Here is a 21926-nt window from a genome sequence, read left to right on the forward strand (position 1 = left end):
AGTACATTTCAGGTTTTCAGCTCATCCAGCAAATACACTAAAAATTAAAACGCTTCACTTTTTACTGCATGACAAATATTTTCATTCCTATCCCTTCAGCCTTGTTCATGCTTATGCTATTAAAAAACCTTAGCGTCAGATTTATTTTTAACCCATGCCTTTCAAAAATAATATGACTGTGTTTAAAGTGAGACTGCAAAGGTCTGAAAGCCACTCTACTTTAACCTATTTAAGACTCTGCTGCTGTCTCCTGTCTCTGTCTGCCTCTCCGAATGCTCTGTTAAAGCACTGTCATTAACAGTTTACCCAAAGATTTACATGATTACAACTTTGCAAGCAATCAGAGAGCCCCACACCAGATTATGATGGCAACATCTGGAACGGCACTAATGTGTTGCATATGTTTTTTACTGTTAATGTGTAAACATGTTTTTTTCTCTCTCTTTCTCTCATTCTCTCTCTCTACCACACTTTCACTTAAGAGTGATGAAGCATGCTTTTACAGTCTTTAGAAAGACTTCCATAATCCGCATTTCTAAATCACTTGCCACGACTGCTATCTGCAGTAGTTGTGTGATAACATTAAAAAAGGAAAACATATCCGAAAGCACTTAAGGAAGAGAAAAATAAAACATCTGTCAATTTAACGGACAAGGTCTTAAAGTAAGCAGTTTCTCGGTAAGCATGCACGCTAAGCTTAACAAAGTAACAAAGTGCACCGTGTTGCAGGGATTTATGAAAGAAAAAAAACATATTTACATAAAGGCAAAAAAAAACTTTAAACTGTTTTCCTTGGATTCTGTTATATGCAGTTTCATGTTTAGATTACTACACTTACTACACAATACAGCCTTTTGTGGTTATTCAATGTTTTTTTTTTTTGTAAAGACAACATTTTATGTATATTTAACCCTAAAAACTTAAAGAACTCTTTTTGAGAATGCATTCTCATCCAAATACTACAAACCCCTCTTTATCTAGGCTTGCTAACCACACAGTCAATAAGCTGGTGTTTAAAACCTGCCAATCCCTTAAGCTGCTTATGGAACTGCTCCTTTAGAGGGGCTTCGCCTGAATTTAGGAGAGCCCCTGCTGGTTACAGCCTCTTGAGTAGAAAGAAGAACCTAGGATTTTGTAAACTCTGACTATAAAACTTGACCCCCAACTGAGGGCATCCATCTTCTCATTTCTATACACTCTACAAAAGTCGTTTTGCATGTATTAGTGAGATTATCAAATAGACTTTAGAGTTAAAGTAACAATTTTCTAGCACTTGATCTTTTAACTCTTTTCAGATGTTAAAAACACAAATCCCATCTACAGTAAAATACAACTCTCAATTTTGGCAAAAAATGCTTATAAGGGACAATTTATCCAGCACAGATTACAACAGTTACTTCACTGCAGTTCTCAGCCAGCATGAAGTTACACTTTGCAGTAAACAAAATAGTAACTTGTTCTTATAGCCTAAAACACTACAGCCAGGCAGTCAACCATTATATAAGATATTATTGAATACCCAACGAAAAGGCGGCTCTGGTAATATTTAATCAAAATATGGGGTGAACTCTACCCAAACAAAGTGAGCGCAAATGGTTCCTTCAAATTGCAATAAAGCAGAAGACTAAAGGAGAATCAACACCTTAAACTCAGAAACACTACACTATCAAAGAGTATACCTTCACTCTAAAAGTTGTAGTCTAACTCAGAGAATGAACTGAAAAAAAAAAAATTCACAAATTATTCTCAAACTCCAGGTTATTTCTAGAATTCTAGAAAATTGTTGTCTATTCAGTCTTAAAAGCTAACCAAAAAGGATTCTTTGAACCAATGCTTTAGAAGTCCCACTTTTTATTCTGTAAAGAACCCTAAATAGATAGATCTTAAAAGAACCATTTATATAATAATAGAAATATAGTATTTATTAAGAAATGGCCCTAACTTCTGATCTGAGCTTGCTTCATTTATCTCTGCACTCAACCCCATTCTGATCCACAATCAGAAGACACTGGCCTAAATAATACTTTAGTGTATTTTTGTAAAGTCAGAGAGAAGATCTTGAATTATTTTTAAAGCCCTTCACACACCTGTGGTTTAATGCTAATAAAATGTATGTTTTTTAATGGCTATAGCTGTTCTAATGTTATAATCTACTCAGTTTCTCTTCAAATTAGGTGGCAAAATGTCAGGTTGTTACCACTTGATGTCACTCGCGATGGTTAAAGACTCATCATCTTTGCTGATGTTTTTGTTGTTTCACATGAATTGTTTTTATTTACATCATTCTCCTTCTATAATACACTGCTAATCCTCTCAATAAAAAGGCAAACATGATCTATCATGTAATCTTGCTGTAAAAGCTTGTTTTTGGTTAATATCAATAACAGGCAGCACCAGTTCTGACAGTGTCAGTCATGAGTTTAATCTCCCTGTATTAATGAGTGAGTGCTTGTTTTCTGCTCTGTTGCCGCAACACTATTGGACGGCGTCATGATGGATTTAATCTATATCCCATTTGTGGCACATATGATTCAGTTAGTAATAGTGTGCGTGTTTTTTTTTTCTATCTTGTCATGTAAGAAGAGGGCTGTTGTGATATGCCCGGTTAGTTCACATTAAGTAGAGATTATTTTAATATGTTTTTCATTGTCACTGCTGTTTATACAAGACAGCTAATGACAATTGTTATTTAAAAAACAGAAAGAGATTTGCGTTGTTGCCTTAAAAATAATTATGTTTGTTAATTGGTTTTGTTTGCTGTGCTTTGCCCAGTGGTACCTCCCAGGTAGAACATTTCACTGAAGTGTCTCTGTATTTAATGATGGCATTTTGGTGAAAACATCTCACACATAGTGAGCTTGCTTTAGCTCTTATTATTGGCACTGGGTTAGTTGTACATGTATTAAAATAAATAGGCCCTAAGAAATATATTTTTAATGTGTTTTAAAAAAGCCTGCCTTTCCTATTTATTTAAACCATACATATCATTTTCTACTGAACTTTTGTTAAATTTCATTAAGACTTCTTTTAAAAATATTGATTCATAAACCTTTTTTGGGTTTTAAAACATTAATAAGCATAGAACATTATCATTATGTAAGTCTCATTATTTAGACCTTCTTTTATTTTACAGGTCATATTGATCCATTAAAAAAGGATAAAAATACAGTAAAAAGTATTTTAATCATTGTTGGAACAAGTAACCTTAACATTAATATGGCTTTACAAATGTAAAGTATATTATGTAACACATAAATGTAAAATTCATCATTTTGTGTGATTATATTATGTATATTAATATATTTTAACCATTTAGATCAACAATAAATGATGAAAAATTTTATAAACCAAAATATAGATTACATTTGTTAAGCATAAATTAAGTAAAATACATATATATATATTGAAAAAAATCTGTTTTTATCTACTTTAAAACTGTTAAAAGTGGTTAAACACATGTCAGTTTGACATGTCAGTTTGATAAAGAACCTTCACTGCTTTAAACAATGCTTCTGGCCACTGGCTTTTGGCCACTGCTATATTTGAAAGTGTATTTGTTTGTTACATTTATATATAATTTTCATTCTCAGCATCAAAAACACTGATTTCCAACAAAAACAGAATTTATTTCATAACAGTAAAACTAATCAGCATGATAAGTAAATCAAATCAGATAGAAACCCCTAGTAAATGGGGGGGTGGGGGGTGGGGAGGCTCTCGCAGCTCACACTCACGCTGAAAAACATGTTTTTCTCAATATGTCTATTTTTTAATGGTGTGAGTACAAAGAACAGTAAACAATTTAATCTTTGTTCCCCATATTTGCCATTCTATGGTTGCAGGGATTAAAGCACGGATTAGGAGAATGCACAATTAATGCTAGTCTAGCTGTAGCAGGGGAGATGTATTCTGGATGTAACGTTGGAAGTGTCTTTAACAAGTGATCTCAACTGGACTGAGTGACCAGTTGAGTTTAGAGGGTCAGGTCAATATATAATGACTTGACTTGCTTTTTAGGTCTATACCTAATTTTTACGTGATTTTTTTTTTCAACGTAAATGTTTACATTCTTTATCTTTTTATTGTATTTTACCTATGGCGATTAAATATTATTTTTTATTTCAATCTCTTTCTACTGTAAATGCTTGGCTACACTGAAAATAAGAGCTACCCTTAATGTACCTCCAAGTCAAAATTAAGGCTTAGCGACTGATTGCTTGATTGATTGATTGTCAGTCATACCTTGCATCTTCACTTCTGCCTTTTTTACAACAATTGTGAACCTCATTTTGGTAAAAAAAAAAAAAAAACTATATATATTAATATATTAAAATTATAATGTTATAATGTAAAATTATAAAAACATACACTGATATTATAAATGTTTTAACCTTTACTGATAAAATGACATCTTTTTGGTAATAGAAGGTTTCATAATGTGCAGCATATCTCTGGACCTAATGTTCTGGAATGCCTTCATCCCTTTTTGGCAGCGTGTAAATGAATGAAATTTTAAAATTACAGGGCTCATAAATGGTTAATGGACTTCCTGTCTCCACAAGAGGAGCACTGCTGGCCGGGTGCATGCAAACAATGGTGATTAAGCAATGGATTAAAGCTCCTCATGAATAATGAAAAGCTATGTGTTTTCCCTGCTTCCTGTCTTCTTCCTCTAATAGCCACATTAAAAGCTGTTTACAAGTTGGTGGTGAGAGGAACTGAGAGAGAGCCCTTAATGAGCCAGAGAGAGAGAGTGCTGTGGTCTTCTCCAAATTAGTTCTCTGTGTACATATACGTATGGCAAAGATTCAGATTTCTCCCACCAAGTACAGCTTCTGGTGGCAGATGTCCGAGAGAGAGAGGAATAGAGAGAGAGAGAGAGAGAGAGAGAGAGAGAGAGAGAGAGAGAGGTAGAGGTAATGGGAGAGCGATCCCACTTTCATGCTTTATGCCAGCAAAGAGAAAGAGAGTGTGCGGAAAGAGAGAGATGCCAGTTGATCAATGAGTCAATGAGGTTCTTGAAGGAAGCCTGTACTGAAAGTGTCTAATTATGAAGGCAATAAAAGGCCTGGCTCCGGACCTGCATAGTAATTAAGGAAGTAGAAGTTAGAAGAGCTTGCTTAACTGTGATCCCCATTCACCCGATGCAATGCGTATGACCCCTGCATTCCTTATACATGAAGCTTCTCATATTACTAAAGACTCCTCAGCACAGTGGGATCAATATTCTGAATAATACACTTGTCTGAGAACTCATCTGACAATGGTTTGTTGATCTTAACCCACATTAAAGCGTGCTATTATCTTTTGTTCATTTAGACTACATGCAACTGCACTCAAAGCATCTGATTACTTGTGTATGAGATGATCATTGTTTTGTGTTTGAGATAAAATCCTTCATTCACAGTATATGTTCTAGGCAAGACGATTATTCATAAATCACCCTTTTCATCTCTGCATCTAAACCGATACAAATTACAGCGTTGCACAAATAGCTCCACTGTATTGGTATCGGTACCAATACTGGCACTGGCACTATTGGCAATAGTAAGCACCGATACCATGAAGCAGTTACTGAGACGCATTTGGACCACTAGATAACACTTGACTAAAGTCAGCAACACATCTGTGGTGTGGGGTTATTATGCTTCCCTACGTGGCAGGTGCATTGTGGCAATTTTATATATTTTAACTCGTACAGAACATACAGAACACTACCAAACATTACCAAATATTTATAGGCACTTATTGATTGGTAAAGTCAGAGTTGGTATCGCTACTCTGTATCAGCAGATACTTAAAAATCTGGCATCAACATGAGTATCGGAAAGGAAAAGTGATATCTAAGCAGTAAAGGATTTCAACTGAATTACAGTGTCAAATGTTTTTTTAACAGTGAGCTGAGTGTAAAAAGTATCACAAACAAACACTCAGATTTGTCATATATGTGTTTAAGTGTTGGGATCCTTGACTGCACAGATTCTCTTTATTCACTCTGCTTCTTTTAATTTATCACTTTAAAAAACACTACATACTGTAAAACCTTTAACAATCAAAGTTTTTTTCCCTAGACTGAAAGATCAGAGCCAAGAACCATTTAGGAACCTTTATTGATAAGAGTGTTGCTAAGCAATTGACATTGACAAACAATTTAGCTACCTGTCTCTTAAGATTTCATTGATTGTGGTGCTTGGCAGTCAGCGGGAATGTTTGAGAGTTTTATCAGGTAGATTTAAATTAAGTCTGAAGATTTTTAGAAAGTACATTTTAAACAAGTACTTACAATAATGCCACTTATAGGCAAACTGTCTGTATATTATGCAGACTGTCTGCTGTCATTGAGTCACTGTGTGAAGATCAGAATGACCCTATAGAGATTCAAAATGTATGCTTTCCCCAGGAACTGTAACGGTACTTAAACACACATATAATGTAGCTCAGTATGAAGTTAATTAGTTGTTTAAAAACTATATCTGCTCTATCTAAACCTATATCTGTTTCTTTACAAACAAGAAAAAACGCAACTGAAGTATACATTAATCCTATAATTGCATTTAGCTTTAACTACTCTAAAACACCTTAATTCATAGGGCATCAACATTCAAAGGAACATATGCATTTACATGCTATTGGTCATGTTTTGTGCATATTTATATTTTGTAGCATGAATATGTGGGCCAGCATTGTAGCACAATAGTCAGTGTGTGTGCCGAATAGCTTCATAGGCCTCCTTCCAGTCATGTCGGTGTGTTCTCCCAGTAAGATATTATCATATAATCTTCTAATATTTAATAATTTTTATTTCTGTTTATATATTTGTATTTTTATATCTTTATGAAAAAACACTTTCAATTGCCACTGTGTATATAAGGTAAAATACAAATAAACGTTGCTTTGCATTGCTTTGCCTTTTCTCCCAAAAACAAGCTGGTATGTGCATTGGTTATCCAAAAAAAGTGTGTATTTCTACCTTATTCCCAGTGTTTCAACCCTGACCAGGACAACTTCTGAATAGTCTGGGTTCCAAACCTATATAATAGAAAGATAAAGGACTTTATAGTGTAATATAACAGTGAAAAAATAAATTTATTTCCCAAAACGTGTATAATAATATACTTGTAAGCAATATTATTTCACATTACACAGGGATACAGAGCCTTCAAAAGTATTGTAACAAGGTAACCTCTGTAGATACAGTTAGATATAATACATCCTGATACATTAGAAACCAATGAAACTTATGTGCTGTCTGAGCAAATAAACCTATAGCAGGGTGAAGTAATAGAGGAATGAAGTTGCTCTAGAGAGCAGTTCAGCTTCCCCTACAGCTTTCAGACATGTTTACAATTACTGTAAAAGATACAGTATAGTAATGTAAGGAGTTACCTACACACTCATAAATCATTAGTAGGGGATGCACAGCTCACATCTCGCTGCGAGCAACACTAAACAGTTTAAAGCAAAAATAAGCTGTCATTATGACAGCTAATAGGTGACTTCTGGGTGGACTGGAAGTGGACAGTTCCCTCTCTCTCTTGCTTTAACACTCTCTTCCTTAAATGCAAACACTGAAAACAATATCACAGTTGTGCAATTACAAATGTGTCTCCATATTTGTCTGTTTGTGTTTTCTTTATCGTTTGAACCCTGTAGTTGCTCTGTACGCTGTTTTAATAATTTAGAATTAGTTGACAAGTATAAATGTTTAAATGTTGCTTAGTTTACATTAATTTTCTTTTAACTTTTAGTTAAAAATATATTTGTCTCTGTTTTATATTTTGTTTTATATGCCCAAATTTTACTTAGAGATATGCCATATTTGCGGCATTTGTGTAAAATAAAAAAACATCTACTTTAATTTAATGTTAAATAAACCACAGTATCATGTACATATCATTTGATTTACAGTCATTTTCTGTTCATTTTTTTTAGGTCATCCAGAGTTTTAAAATGAAAGACCAAGCCTAATTCACGTGTTTTTTTTAGCCTATAAATACTGTTATTTTTAAAGATTTGAAGAAAACTATTATATTCAAGCCAATAGCACTTTATAGACTTAAATTACACTTGCTCGTACACGCCTTTAGTTCTTTCAGTTTTTCCCCCAGTTTCAGGTTTCGCTCCACAGGTTAAGGCAGTGAGAATGGAGGGTGATGTGCCATGATCCGTTTTTATAATGCAGTAAAGAGGCTGGTCCCGGCTCAGCGCTCAGCATGAGGAAAAGTGTGTTTTCCAGCCCCGTCCACAGCAGCCCCGTTTGCTGTAGGTTTTTCATGCCTCATCCGCTCGACTCAACAAGGCAAGGCAGCCCAGGCTGTACAGCACAGTCAGTTTACCCCCATCAGCCCCTTCAGGTGGAGCTCAGCACACTCAGTCTGCTACCCCCCATCCCTCCCTGCTGGTGGAGGAGCTCAGTGCTGAGCAGCGAGCGGGAGAGGCTCAGGAGGAGCAGACGCTGGAGAGGAGGGAGATGCTCTTTGCTGCATGCTTTATATGAAGGTAAGGAAAAGAGCTTTTTTGATGGCATCTTTTTGAGGGTTCAGAAGTTTACTTAGAGTGGAGTAGAGTCTACCTCGAATGGGAAATTAACAAATATATCCATCCATATCTATATACAGTCTAAACTGAGGAGCGAAGGGTTTTTTTGGTCTTTGGTACCCACAGTGCAAGAAATCAAGTCACTGGTCTACTTTCTATTGCAGGTCCGAAGGGTAGGGGATCTGAACAAAAACGAGGACAATGTTTTTGTTGCCTAAAAAGGCGATAACAAAACATATAAGAGTAGAATCGTTTTTATTCAGTTTTAATTCGTATTGGAGGAATGAACTCGCTGCGCTGAGTTCATAGGATTGTTTCGCCGGCACGTGCGCGATGAAGTTTAGACTAACTAATGTTAACTATTCTTCGCATTGAAAATAATCGCGTCTTTATTTGACCACTGAAGCGAATCGCGTTTATTTAAAAGCTGTAATTTGTACCACGAGTCTTGAATGCAATAACGACGTGTTTATCACTGCTTCTGTTAATCGTTCATCTGTCATCGTTCACAAACGATTTATTTACGCACTTTTTTATGCTCCTCAAAATTCACATCGTTTACTTCGTAAATCAGATGTTTTAAATTTAAAAATGTAAACTCAGAAATACGGACGCTGGAAAATGTACAAAACAAACTTAGAACATAGTGTAGTGCTTTATGACTCGTTTCAATGTTCAAATTTTTCGAAAGCATTTTTTTAAATTCATGAGTGAAATAAAATAACAGTTGTTATTTTTCTTCAGAATCTGAGTCTGCAGACTGAACTGCACAACTGATTAACGTCTACAGCAGCATACAGGAGCTGCTACGGTACGTATAAGTATTTACTAAATTTAGTAAATCCATTTTAATTATGCTTTAGTTATTTTTATTTCATAAAAATGCTGTCATTAATTCCAACCATTACCTCACCCCTTCCTCATCTTCCCTTCTTTCTCCCACACCCATTAAACAAAAATAAATAAACACACACATATTATTTCTCAACACATTAAGATGTTATATGGGTAGATCATAGATTTATCCATTACTAATTTAGACCGCACTTTTACAAATCCAGCTTGTGTAAATGTATATCAGCACTGAGGAGTTTAGAAGTGTGTGTGGCGTATCTTACTAGTTTTGGTTGTTTATTATGAAGAGAGGCATTTATTAAATACGACACAGCATATCGTTTTATATGTGTATTAAAACGAAATGGGCACCAATAAGAAGACGCATTTCACATTATAATATAATATATAATTTAGGTTAAATAAAATAAAGCAATAGGCGAGCTTGTGTTTATACAGACATGGGTGCACTGTGAGCAAATAAATCGTACACTAAAACAATGTCAGGATATTTATGTGCAGAACACTAGACACATTACTGTATATATATATATATATATATATATATATATATATATATATATATATATATATATTATATACTACACTTTTTTACTCACAAACCTGAGGGATCCGTGACAGGTGAGGTTGTGACGTCAGAGCGACGAGGCCATTGCACCTGAGCTGCAATCTGACTAACGTTTAATAGTTATGAATATAAATATAAAAAACGACTATTAATGCGTTGGTAATACTTTATTAATATGTGTATATATGAGATTGTGTATGAATCAGTCTGACGGGTTAATCTCCTCAGAAGCTCATCCTTCGGGGAAAACGGCGGAATTAAATATTTATTATAATTGAGGATACTGGGCCTGATGAACGTGTTGTCAGGGTCCGAGGGCCTACGTGCGTTTTGCAAAGTGGTATTCCCAAAGAAATTAGTCAGTTCCTCACCATTATGGGCTGCGTCCCAAACCGCATTCTCTCGTACTGCATATTATGTCTATATAGCCTAGTTATAGTACATCAGGGATAGTTCTGATTTATCCTCTTCTAAACAAAACTTCCAAGCTCTTTAATTTTTAACTACAAGATAAGAAGTCCTAATAATGTTTCTAAATCTAGACTCATTTTTTAGACCAAGCTTAAACAATATCTCCATTTGCATCCATATATCTATCAATTCATTAATCTATCTTCTTTTAAAATATTTTATTTATATATTATACCCCTCTTAAACCCACTCATCATGCTAATATGTATCAGAAATCAGCCAGCCTGGTGGTGTTGGCCTCAGCACAGGCCGTGTCCTAAGCCTGAGAGGAGACAAAGGCAGCTCCAAATGAGTTTGAGAGGCCAGCAGATGGGACCCCATCCAACACTTCATCTCCACTTGTTCTCTATTAATCACACAGTAGCGCTAGAGCAGCTCTCAGACCTGCCCATGGGCCTAAAGGTTGGAAACACTGGCATCTTGATGGCCTGTGTTGTTAAAGAAATTCATTAATGTGTCCTTTCGAGGCCTGAGATAATTTTTAATAATTTCTCAGCTAAATCAATAACCTGGCAGGGAGATGTTGTAGGGGAATGTTATTGATGAGCTGGTTTGGGGAAGAAAGATGTCTTCTGTTTTAAATGATCACTTTTAGCCTTTTTGTTGCTGTGGACTGTGTTCGATTGTGGATCTACTGCTCTCGTAATGATGAAAAAATGGCAGGTCGACATTTGTCCTCCTTCTACCCTCTGCTTTTATTAATAAGTGTCCATTATTCATATAGGCTTCATCAGTAATATCCATGACCTTTAGGCTTAGGCACATTGGACACTTTGGGTGAGCAGAACAGTTTACAGGTGAATCAGTGTATCAGCAATGGGCAATTTATTAATGTTATTGTTATAAATAATAAGCGAAGCTAATTAGGCCCTACAGGCCAATTATTGCTAAACTGGTAAGCTAATTAGTTAGCTAATTGTATTTTATATTTACAGCACAGTAATCAGTTTTGGGTAATCAGCTTTAACATTTTTATTGTTTTAAACATATAATAATCATTTAGCAGATTTGATGCTGGAGTAGCGTGTATTCTCAAGAACCGTTTTAAAGTGACTAGCTAGCTAGCTAAATAGTGGATTCATTTTGATAAATCTTAATTTAGTGCAATCTTTAGATTAGCAAGCTATTTACATACCTGCACAGCCTATTTAGGTTATTTGTTTAAGTCTGTTTTAAATCTGTTTGACTCTAGCTAGTTTTAAAATCTTTTTTACAGAACTGAGAGTTAAACGATTTTAACAAGAAGAGTGTATAACAATTACAGATTCACATATATGTGTTAATTTTAAGGCTCTTTTACACATGTTTAACTCTAAATATCCCAGTCTTTATTATATAATTGATAGTTAAACAATTGCTTCCCCAAGAATGGTGCACAACAATGAGATGTACATATGTGTAAGGCTTATTTGTACACTTATTTGTAAGTCTAATTTAAACATGTTTAATTCTAAATATCCTTAGCTTTGTAATAGAACTGACAGGTAAATTATATTTTTACCAAGAAAGGTGCATAAGAATCACAGTAGATTAATGTATATGTAGGCTGAAGGCTATTTTGCCCTTCTTTTTAATTTTAAGTCTATTTTAACACCTGTTTATGTCTAAATTCCCCAAGCTTTATTACGAAATTGACAGCTAAACGATGTTTTATCGAGGATGGTGCACAACAATGAGATTCCCATCTCTGTACAGCTTATTTGTACAAAATACGTTCATTTTAAGCCTTTTTTTAAAACTCTAACTATAAGACTTCCTGTCTTTATCATATAACTGAAAGTTAAACGATGTTTTATCAAAAACGGTGCCCAACAATGAGATTTTCATCTTTGTGAAGCTTATTTATACACTCTTTGTTCATTGTAGGTCTAATTTAAACCTGTTTAACTCAAAATATTCCTAGTTTTGTAATAGAACTGACAGGTAATGTAGGCTGAAGGCTATTTTACATTAATTGTTTTATTTAAGTCTATTTTAAAACCTGTTAATGTCTCAATGTCCCAAAAAAGACAGTTAAACGATGTTTTATCAAGAATGGTGCAAAACAATACATTTTTCACTTCTGTAAAGCTTATTTGTACAAAATCTATTCTTTTGAAACCTTTTTAAAACCTCTTTACTCTAACTATTGTAATCTTTATCATATAACTGAAAGTTAAACGATGTTTTACCAAGAATAGTGCACAACAATTAGATGTATTACCTGTATAGCCAATTTTACACATTTTGAACGCTTTAAAAGTATATAAATATCCTTACATGGTTAGCTTGCTAGCTTACCTACATATCTAAATTTAAGCTACAAATTACTTGTAGGTTTAACTCAGCTTTACCTCAGAACAGCAGCTCAGAGACCTGGCAGACTTCGCACCAAGTGTTTGACATTCACAAACAGGCGACGGACATAATGTTAGTTAGTAAAATAAACCAAATAAAAGCTAAATAAAATAGGAGCAAAATTAATAAAAATGATTCCTGTGAAGATTTCAGCTAAACGAACCTGAGCGGCCGTTACTTAAACGTCACCAGTTTCTGCACGAGACATTTCGGGGTGCGAAGGTAGAGCCAATCATCGGCGCTAAACGGGGCGCGAGCGTGCTCGCTTTTCCCGCCCGTTTTCCGAACAAGCTCCGCCCTTCCTCTTCATTGATTGGTCTGGATTGAGCATCGGTTTTGAGTATGAGCCGCTAGCCAATCCTAGAGCAGGTTTTTGGTGACTGCCAGCCAATAGTTGAGCAGGGAGGCGGGACCTGTCGGTTTACAGGTGCGGGGAAAATACAGCGCCGCTGGCGAGACGGCTTTTAGAGCGAATAAGGCAGCAGTTAGTCGCTCATTCGCTCGTGTTAACGCGGCCGATGTACGGAGTTCTCAGTCTGCTGGAGTTCATTTTTTTGTTTTCCAGTCGTGTTTACTGACTTTAGGTCGCGTGTTTAAGCTTTATGTAGTTATTTGTGAAGGGAACACGGGGAATGCGTCGCGTTTTGTAGCGGTTTTGGATTTTTCCGACCGAACACGGAGCTCTCAGGTGGGGAATTTAAAACTTTCACACTTAAAAAATGTGTATTTTCAACGTTGTAGCGTTAGTTACCCACGGATTTAGCGTAATTCGTTGTGTTGCTTGTCGGTGTATAACTTTTAACTATATTTTAAAATATGTTTGCTTCTTTACGATATTAAATATGAATTACAAACGTGGTATTATTGCAATCATAATTTAAAAAATACACAATAACAATAATATTTATCATAATGTGTTTTATAATATTATCAACGCTAGCTGTTTTGTTATGATTGGTTAGGTTGTGTTATAATTTGTGTTTCTTTCATTACATTTTCATAACAGGAAAAATAGTTGTTAAAAATGTATTAAATTATATATTATTTATTATCTATTATTATTTTATTTTATTCAATTTTATTAACTTAACTTTATGATTGATCTTAGTTTCTTGTTATTAAATGTCACTGTAAATTCTATGCACGTGTTTTATTAAAATAATTTGTGCGGCTATTATTATTATTATACTGGTCTTATTTAAAATGTCGTTAAAATGTAAACAAAAATAGTAAAACCTGTTTATTCGATTAAATTTAATTTTTATGTTAATTTAATATAAATTTATGAATCACTTGTATTTGCCTCCTTTTTAAATAGAGATAAGTTTACATTTTTGTTATTTTAAGTGTTAGTATATTTTTCTCATACAAAATAAGCGCAGTTTTTTTAAGCGCTACTCATTTTTTATTTATACGAATTAATACGGACACGAACAGCGCGCGCTTCACTTTATATATCTGTAATACAATACTTTTTTCTGTTGTGTTTAGAAATGTTCTGCATATTTTCTGCTCTTCGTTATTATATCAAACAACTTATTGTTTAACAAGACATTTCATCTGTATTATGTAACAACACTTTTAATGTTTTTAGATTTTTTTTGTAATAGTTACAGAAAAAATATATTTGGGATTAGAGCAATATAAGAACTAATATCTACATGTAATACCAATACATTTACATTTAGATGTTTTAAAATGACTGAATTGTTTTTCTTTTACTTTCTCTGCTTTCAGTTTCCTAGTTAAGGTCTCCAAAGGATGGACAAAAGTCTTTTTCCTGGACCCAAAGACATCATTATGGCTACACCGCCCAGCTCATTCCAGCAAGAACCTCTCACTCCACCCAGACCCAACCACTCTCTAAAGCCCAACCAGGTTGGTCAGGTCACTCTATATGGGGTTCCCATCGTTTCATTGGTCATCGACAACCAGGAGCGACTGTGCCTGGCTCAGATCTCCAACACCTTGCTGAAGCACTACAGCTACAATGAGATCCACAACCGGAGGGTGGCTCTGGGCATCACATGTGTGCAGTGCACCCCCGTTCAGCTGGAGATCCTTCGACGAGCAGGGGCCATGCCAATCTCATCCCGCCGCTGCGGCATGATCACCAAGCGTGAGGCTGAACGACTGTGCAAGTCTTTTCTGGGTGAGAACTCACCACCCAAGCTGCCCGACAACTTTGCATTCGATGTTTCGCATGAGTGTGCCTGGGGCTGCCGAGGCAACTTCATCCCTGCTCGCTACAACAGCTCCAGAGCCAAGTGCATCAAATGCTCCTACTGCAACATGTACTTCTCTCCCAACAAGTTCATCTTCCACTCGCACCGCACACCCGAGGCCAAGTACACACAGCCTGATGCCGCCAATTTTAACTCCTGGCGCCGGCACCTCAAGCTGTCTGACAAGACACCGGCAGATGACATGGTGTTTGCTTGGGAGGATGTGAAGGCCATGTTTAACGGAGGCAGCCGCAAGCGGGCCTTGCCTTCATCCCACTGCTCTAGTATGGACTCAGTGAAGGCAGTGGGCTCTGTGCTACCCCATGTCATTTCGTCTGACCTCGGGCAGAAGAGAGGACGGTACGAGGAGGACGATGACCTGGACGGTGGCGGTCTCTCACCACGGAAGAACCCACGCAGTTATCCGGTCATTCCAGTGCCCAGCAAAGGCTTTGGGATGTTGCAGAAGTTCCCACCAACTTCGCTTTTCCCCAGTCCCTACACCTTTCCAGCCTTTGGGCTTTGCCAACAGAAGAAAGATGATAGCGAGGCACCCAATGGACAAAAAAACAGCGGCCTGTCAGGGCTGCTGTGGCCAGGGCGCAAGGATGCTTTTTATCCCCCTTTTTGCATGTTCTGGCCTCCTAGGGCGACAGGCGGCATCCCGGTGCCTACATACCTTCAGCCACAGCCCAATGCTCTCTCCACACTCACAGAAGCCCCATCTCTGCGGCAGGCCTTTCTGGACCTGTCAGATCAGGGTACAGAGACTGGCACAGCAGCTGGCATTGGCGCCAACCCTAGAACAGGGTTGTTTGAGAGCGAGTGCCCGCCTGTAAACCCACCCGACCTGCGGCCTGCCGCCCCTGAAGGCTGGCTTAAGCTCCTGGATGCTCCTTCTCTTCAGGCCCGCAAGGCCAGCTACCATTCCTCCGCCTTCCGCCCAGTAGTAAAGGACACCGAGAGCATCGCTAAGCTGCACGGCAACCTGGAGGACCTGGGGGCAGAAAGGCACCTCTCACCGGGTACCAGCTGCAGCTACCAGAGTGACAGTGGAGAGAGCGACGAAGAGCAGGAGGTAGACGTGGAGACCAAGCAAGATGAAGAGCAGGACGATTTCAGCAGCCTAAAGCAGCAGCAGCAGTCACAGCAGCCAGCAGCACAGCAGCAGCAACCGTGCGGCCTGCACCTGCGGGGGCTCACAGAAAGCAACGCTGGGGATCGGGATAAAGACACAGGCCTCTTCCCCCCCACCATCCCCTCTGAAAGCTCCGCCGAGGACAAGCCCAGGCTGGCTGTCAGTCCACCCGCCTCCCTCAAAGTCCCCAGCCCCATTCACGCCTCACTGGAGGACACCACCACCGCCGCGTACAAAAATGTAAATATTCCCTGCAGGCACTTAAACTAATTATTATTTAAATGCAGGCCACAGACTGGCGGGATCCACGTGCATAACGAGATTGATAGCCGTGCGCTCCCTGCAGAAATGAAATATTCAGAGTGCTTTGATCCCTCCTAATAAGCCCAGTCGTGTTTTGTTTAATGGCGACATTATATTTGCTCTCCTTTTGTCAGTCCCGCCTATTAGCCCTTTTAGTCTTTAACCCGCCGACACTACATTAACTGAGGGAGCTGGAGGAGTCACTCGCAGCTACAGAGGGGGGAGAAGGGAAGGGGCTGTTTAACAGCACTGCAGCAGATAGTCTTGACACACACACATAACACAGACTGAAAGACTTGACTTGTACATATGTCAATTAACACCTCAGCTGTTAATCAATGCAGCCTATCTGACAAAGACACTTAAACAATTTGCACACAACAGCATCATTGTCATCCTCAAGGCCGACTCCTTTTTTCTAAGATTTCGGCTGGCTGATATATATGTGTATAGGGCCATATGCCATGAGGAGTCTTTTGGCCTGAAGACATGAATCAGATCTAATCAGATTTCTGTTGTGCTTTGTGTTCACAGTCACACAAGGGCAGAGACGATGGGCTCCCAGCTTACGCAACCAAAGACAAAGCTTCTCGTGCAGGTGAGTTAACATACAACTTTTCATACAACAATACAGAATACACAACGCATGCACAATGTGTTTAAGCAGCATATAGCAGCCATAATCCAGCCATGTTGTTGTACCACTGAAGGGGTTTTGTATAGCACATAGTGCACTTGAAATGAAACTAGTGATGAAAAGACTGAGGGCTGGATTAAGATACGTTTCGCCACTGCCACATTCTCCAGAGTCTTTTTCTAAGTGTGTTTATTTTCATGAGCTTACATCTCCAGGCTGTCTATCCTGTCTAACGCCACTAATACCTCTCTTTACTTTGCTCTTACAGAAGAAAACAAAGAACAGAGTAGTTTCTTCCTCCCGGAGACGGAGACATCCGCGCCAGAATACTGGAGGGAGAACACAGGTAAATATTTCATCACTGTCATCCCTCACTTAAAACAATCCAATAAACAAACAAACTAAAAACAGACAAATAATTTGTGCAGCACAGCTAAACACATCCCAGAAAGGATCGTGGGATTAGACTAAATATAAAAGATGGAATGGAACACATACTCAACTCCAGAGTCAGCCTGAAAATGGAGCAGCTCCCTCCACAATGTCATTGGGAAATGTGTTCTGTGGGGAGCCATAACAGTTCAAGAAGACAATCAGCTCTGCGCAGGGAAGGTGACAATCACCATTTGAACAATATCAAATGGATATAATTGCCTTTTGCCTGGCAAAATCTTCCATTACAAAGATCATAGCTTATTGCCTTTTATCTGTCACGGAGACATTAAAAGTGTTTTACGACATCTATGCCAACATTTATATTATCGAGCCGATAATGATCTCCTCACATAATGTATAATATGTTTGAAAAAAATTACATGAAACAAATTAAATGAAACCACCTTTGCCTGATTGCTAAATGTCTCCAAGGGGCTGGTGGGGAACGTGATTAGAAGTTCTGATTTTCCGAGTCTAAAGGCAGTGTCTTAAAGAGAGCTCTGTTTCTTGGGAGAAAAAAAAATAATCTAATTTTCCATTTATGTAATGCAAACTGCCTTGGCTTTGACTATTCACGGTTAATTGACTGTCAAACGAGGTTGTTATCCTCAGGCAGTGTCTGCAAATTTGCTTGTCAAATGAGACAGAGAGAGGAGGAGAGCGAGAACAAGCCCGCTTTCCAAATGAGGAAAGCGTTGTAAGGCTTAAGGAGGCAAGACGTGAAATAGAGAGAGAGAGAGAAACGAGGGGGGGATTATATACACAAATGTGCTGGATTGCTTCATTTAAGGCATTTGATTTGCGGAACAGCACACCGAGTGCATGGCACCCCCACATTGCCAATATACTGTGGAGGTGCAAAATGCCTAATATGGCAACTCCCGAGGACATGCAGGTTATAATAATTTGATATTTCAGGGCAATAACAATAATAAAATCAATAACATGACCTTATCTTCAGAATAACTTCGCCCCGTAGATGAAATTGCTGCCTTTTTAGAGCAAGCAGACACATTTGCCAGACTAATACCATTTCTTTAGGTACACTTAGCAGCAGGAGTGTTTGATTAGACGATCGTAACAGAAGATAAGCTGAGATTTGCACTGAACCGGATCAGATGGGTGTCATTATCTGAAAATGCAGATGCTGAACCCGGTCCATTTAATTTTTTTTAGTAGCTGTTGGAAATATGAGATATGTAATAATACAGTGATACTAATAATGATATATATTTCTATTTGAGAGACCATTTGATTGCAACATTTTGAATATAAAAAATATAAAATACTCTTGTGGTTGGTTGTTTCTGAGACCAAATCTGTATCAGCCTGATGAGATGAGAGGAAAACAAATACAGTATAGTTAGATTGATGTTAGACTGACACCTACTGGACATTTAATGAACTTTCCTACTTACACTGAATACTGCATGGAAAAATGCTTCCCTTACACATTGCTGTAGTCTATAACTAAGATTATTTTTATTTGTAATTTATATTACTTATATAATTATTTATATGGTTTTGTCTGTTGCAGCAGATCACAGTCAAGACCAACATTCACCAGCTTCACTCAAGAAAGATGTTGAGAACATGGAAAAAGGTGAGGTTAAAATAGCGTGCTTGTCAAATAAATACTTAAACAAAAATAAAAGGATTAAGCTCAAAAAGCCTATTTTATTTTTAATTGTAATAGTATTTCAATGTTGTATTGAATTTAGACCAGTGGAGGTTAGAGTTGGGTAATATATAGAAAATACTGATATATTTTTTTTGATAGTTTTATACAAGATTTAAAAAATGACAATATTGTAATATTGCTTCTGTTCAAATTATGTGGTAGAAACATTATAATTAAAAGAGCAGCATAATGACTTTATTTTTCCATCTTAAACAACATATTCCAGTAGTATGTTTAAATATTGCTTAGATTTTTACTATTTAATTTATACAGCATGCTTTGTTTTTGGTGTCTATTACTATTTATTACATTGTAATATTTTAATGCTGTACTTTAAAGATTAAAGATTTCTACTGTATCGTATTGTTTGTCGCAATTTGAGGGTTTAAGATATAAGTCTTTATCTCATCGCCCAGCCCTGGGTGCAGGAATATAACATCAGTGCTTATGATAATGTCTTGTCAGACTTTGGTGTTAATGAAAGTTTTGGTTTTCTTTCAGAGGAGCTCCAGAAAGTTCTCCTGGAGCAGATAGATTTACGGAGAAGACTGGAGCAGGAGTTCCATGCTCTCAAAGGCAGCTCACCCTTTCCCGTTTTCCGTAAGTTAATTCAGACAATTAACTGTTCTTCCATTTGGGGCTTAGAATTCAAAAGCCGGACTGCATCGCTGCTCCTCTGCATAATTCTTCACACTCAATAAATGGATGCCAATATGAGCTTATTTTACAAGCTGCCCCTTTAACAATAACAATTTTTGCTAATAGCATTCTGATGAGCAGCAATCTCTGCAGTAACGGCCTATGAGGAAACTGAGACTCATTTGTATTTAGTCAAATGGTGCCTCATTTTCATCCAGTCTCTTTCTTCTTCAGACAACTTCCAAGATCAGATGAAAAGGGAGCTGGCATACAGAGAAGAGATGGTGCAGCAGCTACAAATGGTGAGCATTCTGTCATACATAAATATCATGCAATCATTTAAGGGTCATATAATACAATCAGCACTCTAAAGGGGACTTGAAAGTATTGCAGTATTTTCAAAAGTATTGATACAGGAATTATGAACCAGTGGTAAAATGTAAAATTGGACTAAATATATTTGTTCTAAATTTTATAGAGATACAGGTATAACATTTAATTTTGTATGGTTACAAATACTGTATAATATTAATAAAATAAAATTAATTTATGGCTTCCTGGGGTTAATAAATTGTGACATATCAGTGAAATATCAGTCATATCTAGGCATCTGTCCAATGCTAATAATTTAATTAAACTGTGAGAGACAAAATGCATTGTATGTTGCAATGACTCTTTATGTAATCTGAAATTATGTATTTTTATTTTTATGTATGTTTTCAGATTCCTTATGCAAATATTATCAGAAAAGAAAAAGTTGGCGCACACCTAAACAAAAGCTGAATGGTAAGTATTATGAATTTAAACTACAAAATGGGGTGTGGGGCTTATATGTGTATACATATACATGTACATATTTTAGATTTTGTATGGCATGTTTTTGTATTATTTGATCCTGGAAATGTAGAATAATATATAGTGAATAATATATATATAGAATAATAGTGAATATACAAATATCTTTATTAAATATGGATATTTTCTGATTATTATTCAATAAAACATTGATTGATAAGTCAATGATTTATTAAAAATCTTAAACAGCAACCAATTAATTTGTGTTAACATTTAATGCTATTCATGATATATATGTATGTATATGTATGTGTGTATTTTATGTGCGTTTCTAGTTTTGAAATTGAAAAAACAGCCAAATTCAACAAATTTGTTTATACTATTATTATCATACGCTTTTATACTTAGGAGGCTTCATGTTTCTGATAGTGGTAGTGTTTCAGTAACTGATCTATTGTCTTTATTTCTTTTAGGATATTTGAATATATTTCATATGAAACACCGACAGGCTGTATCTGCACTCATTTGAAATACACAGAACATGATCTGGATCTTCTTGATGACTCTTAACAAACTCAGCAAAAGCAATCCCTTCATTAAGGACAGTTAATGAGCAGTGCTTTCATCAGCTGCTGATCATCTGAATATACTGAACTCTATCCATGTTTTCCTGACCAAATTAATGACCAGTCTACAGATCCACAGAGCAAGTAGCCCTGCATCCTGCACTAGTGCTACATCACATGTTTAAACAGCCACTTCCTGTACAGTGATCTCATTTTGCCTATTAATTTATGTAATTATTTATTTATGTATTTAATTATTTATTCATTTATTTATTTGTAAAAACTGACCTGTGTATAAATATACTGGCTATAAAAATACCGTACATGTACAAGAATAATATCTGGGGGAAACATTTGCTCTACAGGCCTACTGATGGAATCTCATGGCTACGAGCAACTGCGCAAGCAAGCGAACCTCTGCACTTGATTGTTTAAATACAGCATTGACAAAGTCAAAATGAAGAATGTTATTATTGTTAATGCAAATGTATTTAAATATGTTCTTGTAGTTTCTCTACTATTTATGTGGATAATAAAAGTCTATAACATGAAAAACAGTGGAGTTTGTAAAATAATGTATATTTTAATATTCATTGATTAACCACATACACCAAAATGTCATCGCGCATTTAATGTAAAATAAAAAATATAATATAATATAATATAATTAGGAGTTAGGTCACTACAATTAAGTAGTCTGATATCAAAGCTCACACATATATAATTGGTAAGACTTTA

At 36.5% G+C, this 21926-nt stretch overlaps 1 protein-coding gene across 3 annotated transcripts; it reads left to right on the forward strand.

The window, feature by feature from the left end:
• Window positions 1-8273: 8273 nt before the first annotated feature.
• Window positions 8274-21745, forward strand: skor2 (SKI family transcriptional corepressor 2). Of its 3 annotated transcripts, XM_015608718.3 has the most exons (10): window positions 8274-8499; window positions 9283-9349; window positions 14507-16372; window positions 16970-17033; window positions 17341-17418; window positions 19045-19110; window positions 19690-19788; window positions 20062-20129; window positions 20551-20613; window positions 21096-21745. In XM_015608718.3, exons 3-9 carry the CDS (start codon window positions 14531-14533, stop codon window positions 20608-20610), a joined length of 2277 nt encoding a protein of 758 aa, XP_015464204.3. In that variant the 5' UTR covers window positions 8274-8499; window positions 9283-9349; window positions 14507-14530; the 3' UTR covers window positions 20611-20613; window positions 21096-21745. The 3 variants fall into 3 exon arrangements, with proteins under 3 accessions (XP_015464204.3, XP_022536959.2, XP_007260882.3); XM_022681238.2 differs by lacking the exons at window positions 8274-8499; window positions 9283-9349 and adding an exon at window positions 13077-13457 and having other exon boundaries at window positions 19048-19110; XM_007260820.4 differs by lacking the exons at window positions 8274-8499; window positions 9283-9349 and adding an exon at window positions 13079-13457.
• The last annotated feature ends 181 nt before the right edge of the window (window positions 21746-21926 follow it).

Source organism: Astyanax mexicanus, chromosome 20 (genome assembly GCF_023375975.1).
Source record: "Astyanax mexicanus isolate ESR-SI-001 chromosome 20, AstMex3_surface, whole genome shotgun sequence".
Taxonomy (NCBI): Eukaryota; Metazoa; Chordata; class Actinopteri; order Characiformes; family Acestrorhamphidae; genus Astyanax; species Astyanax mexicanus.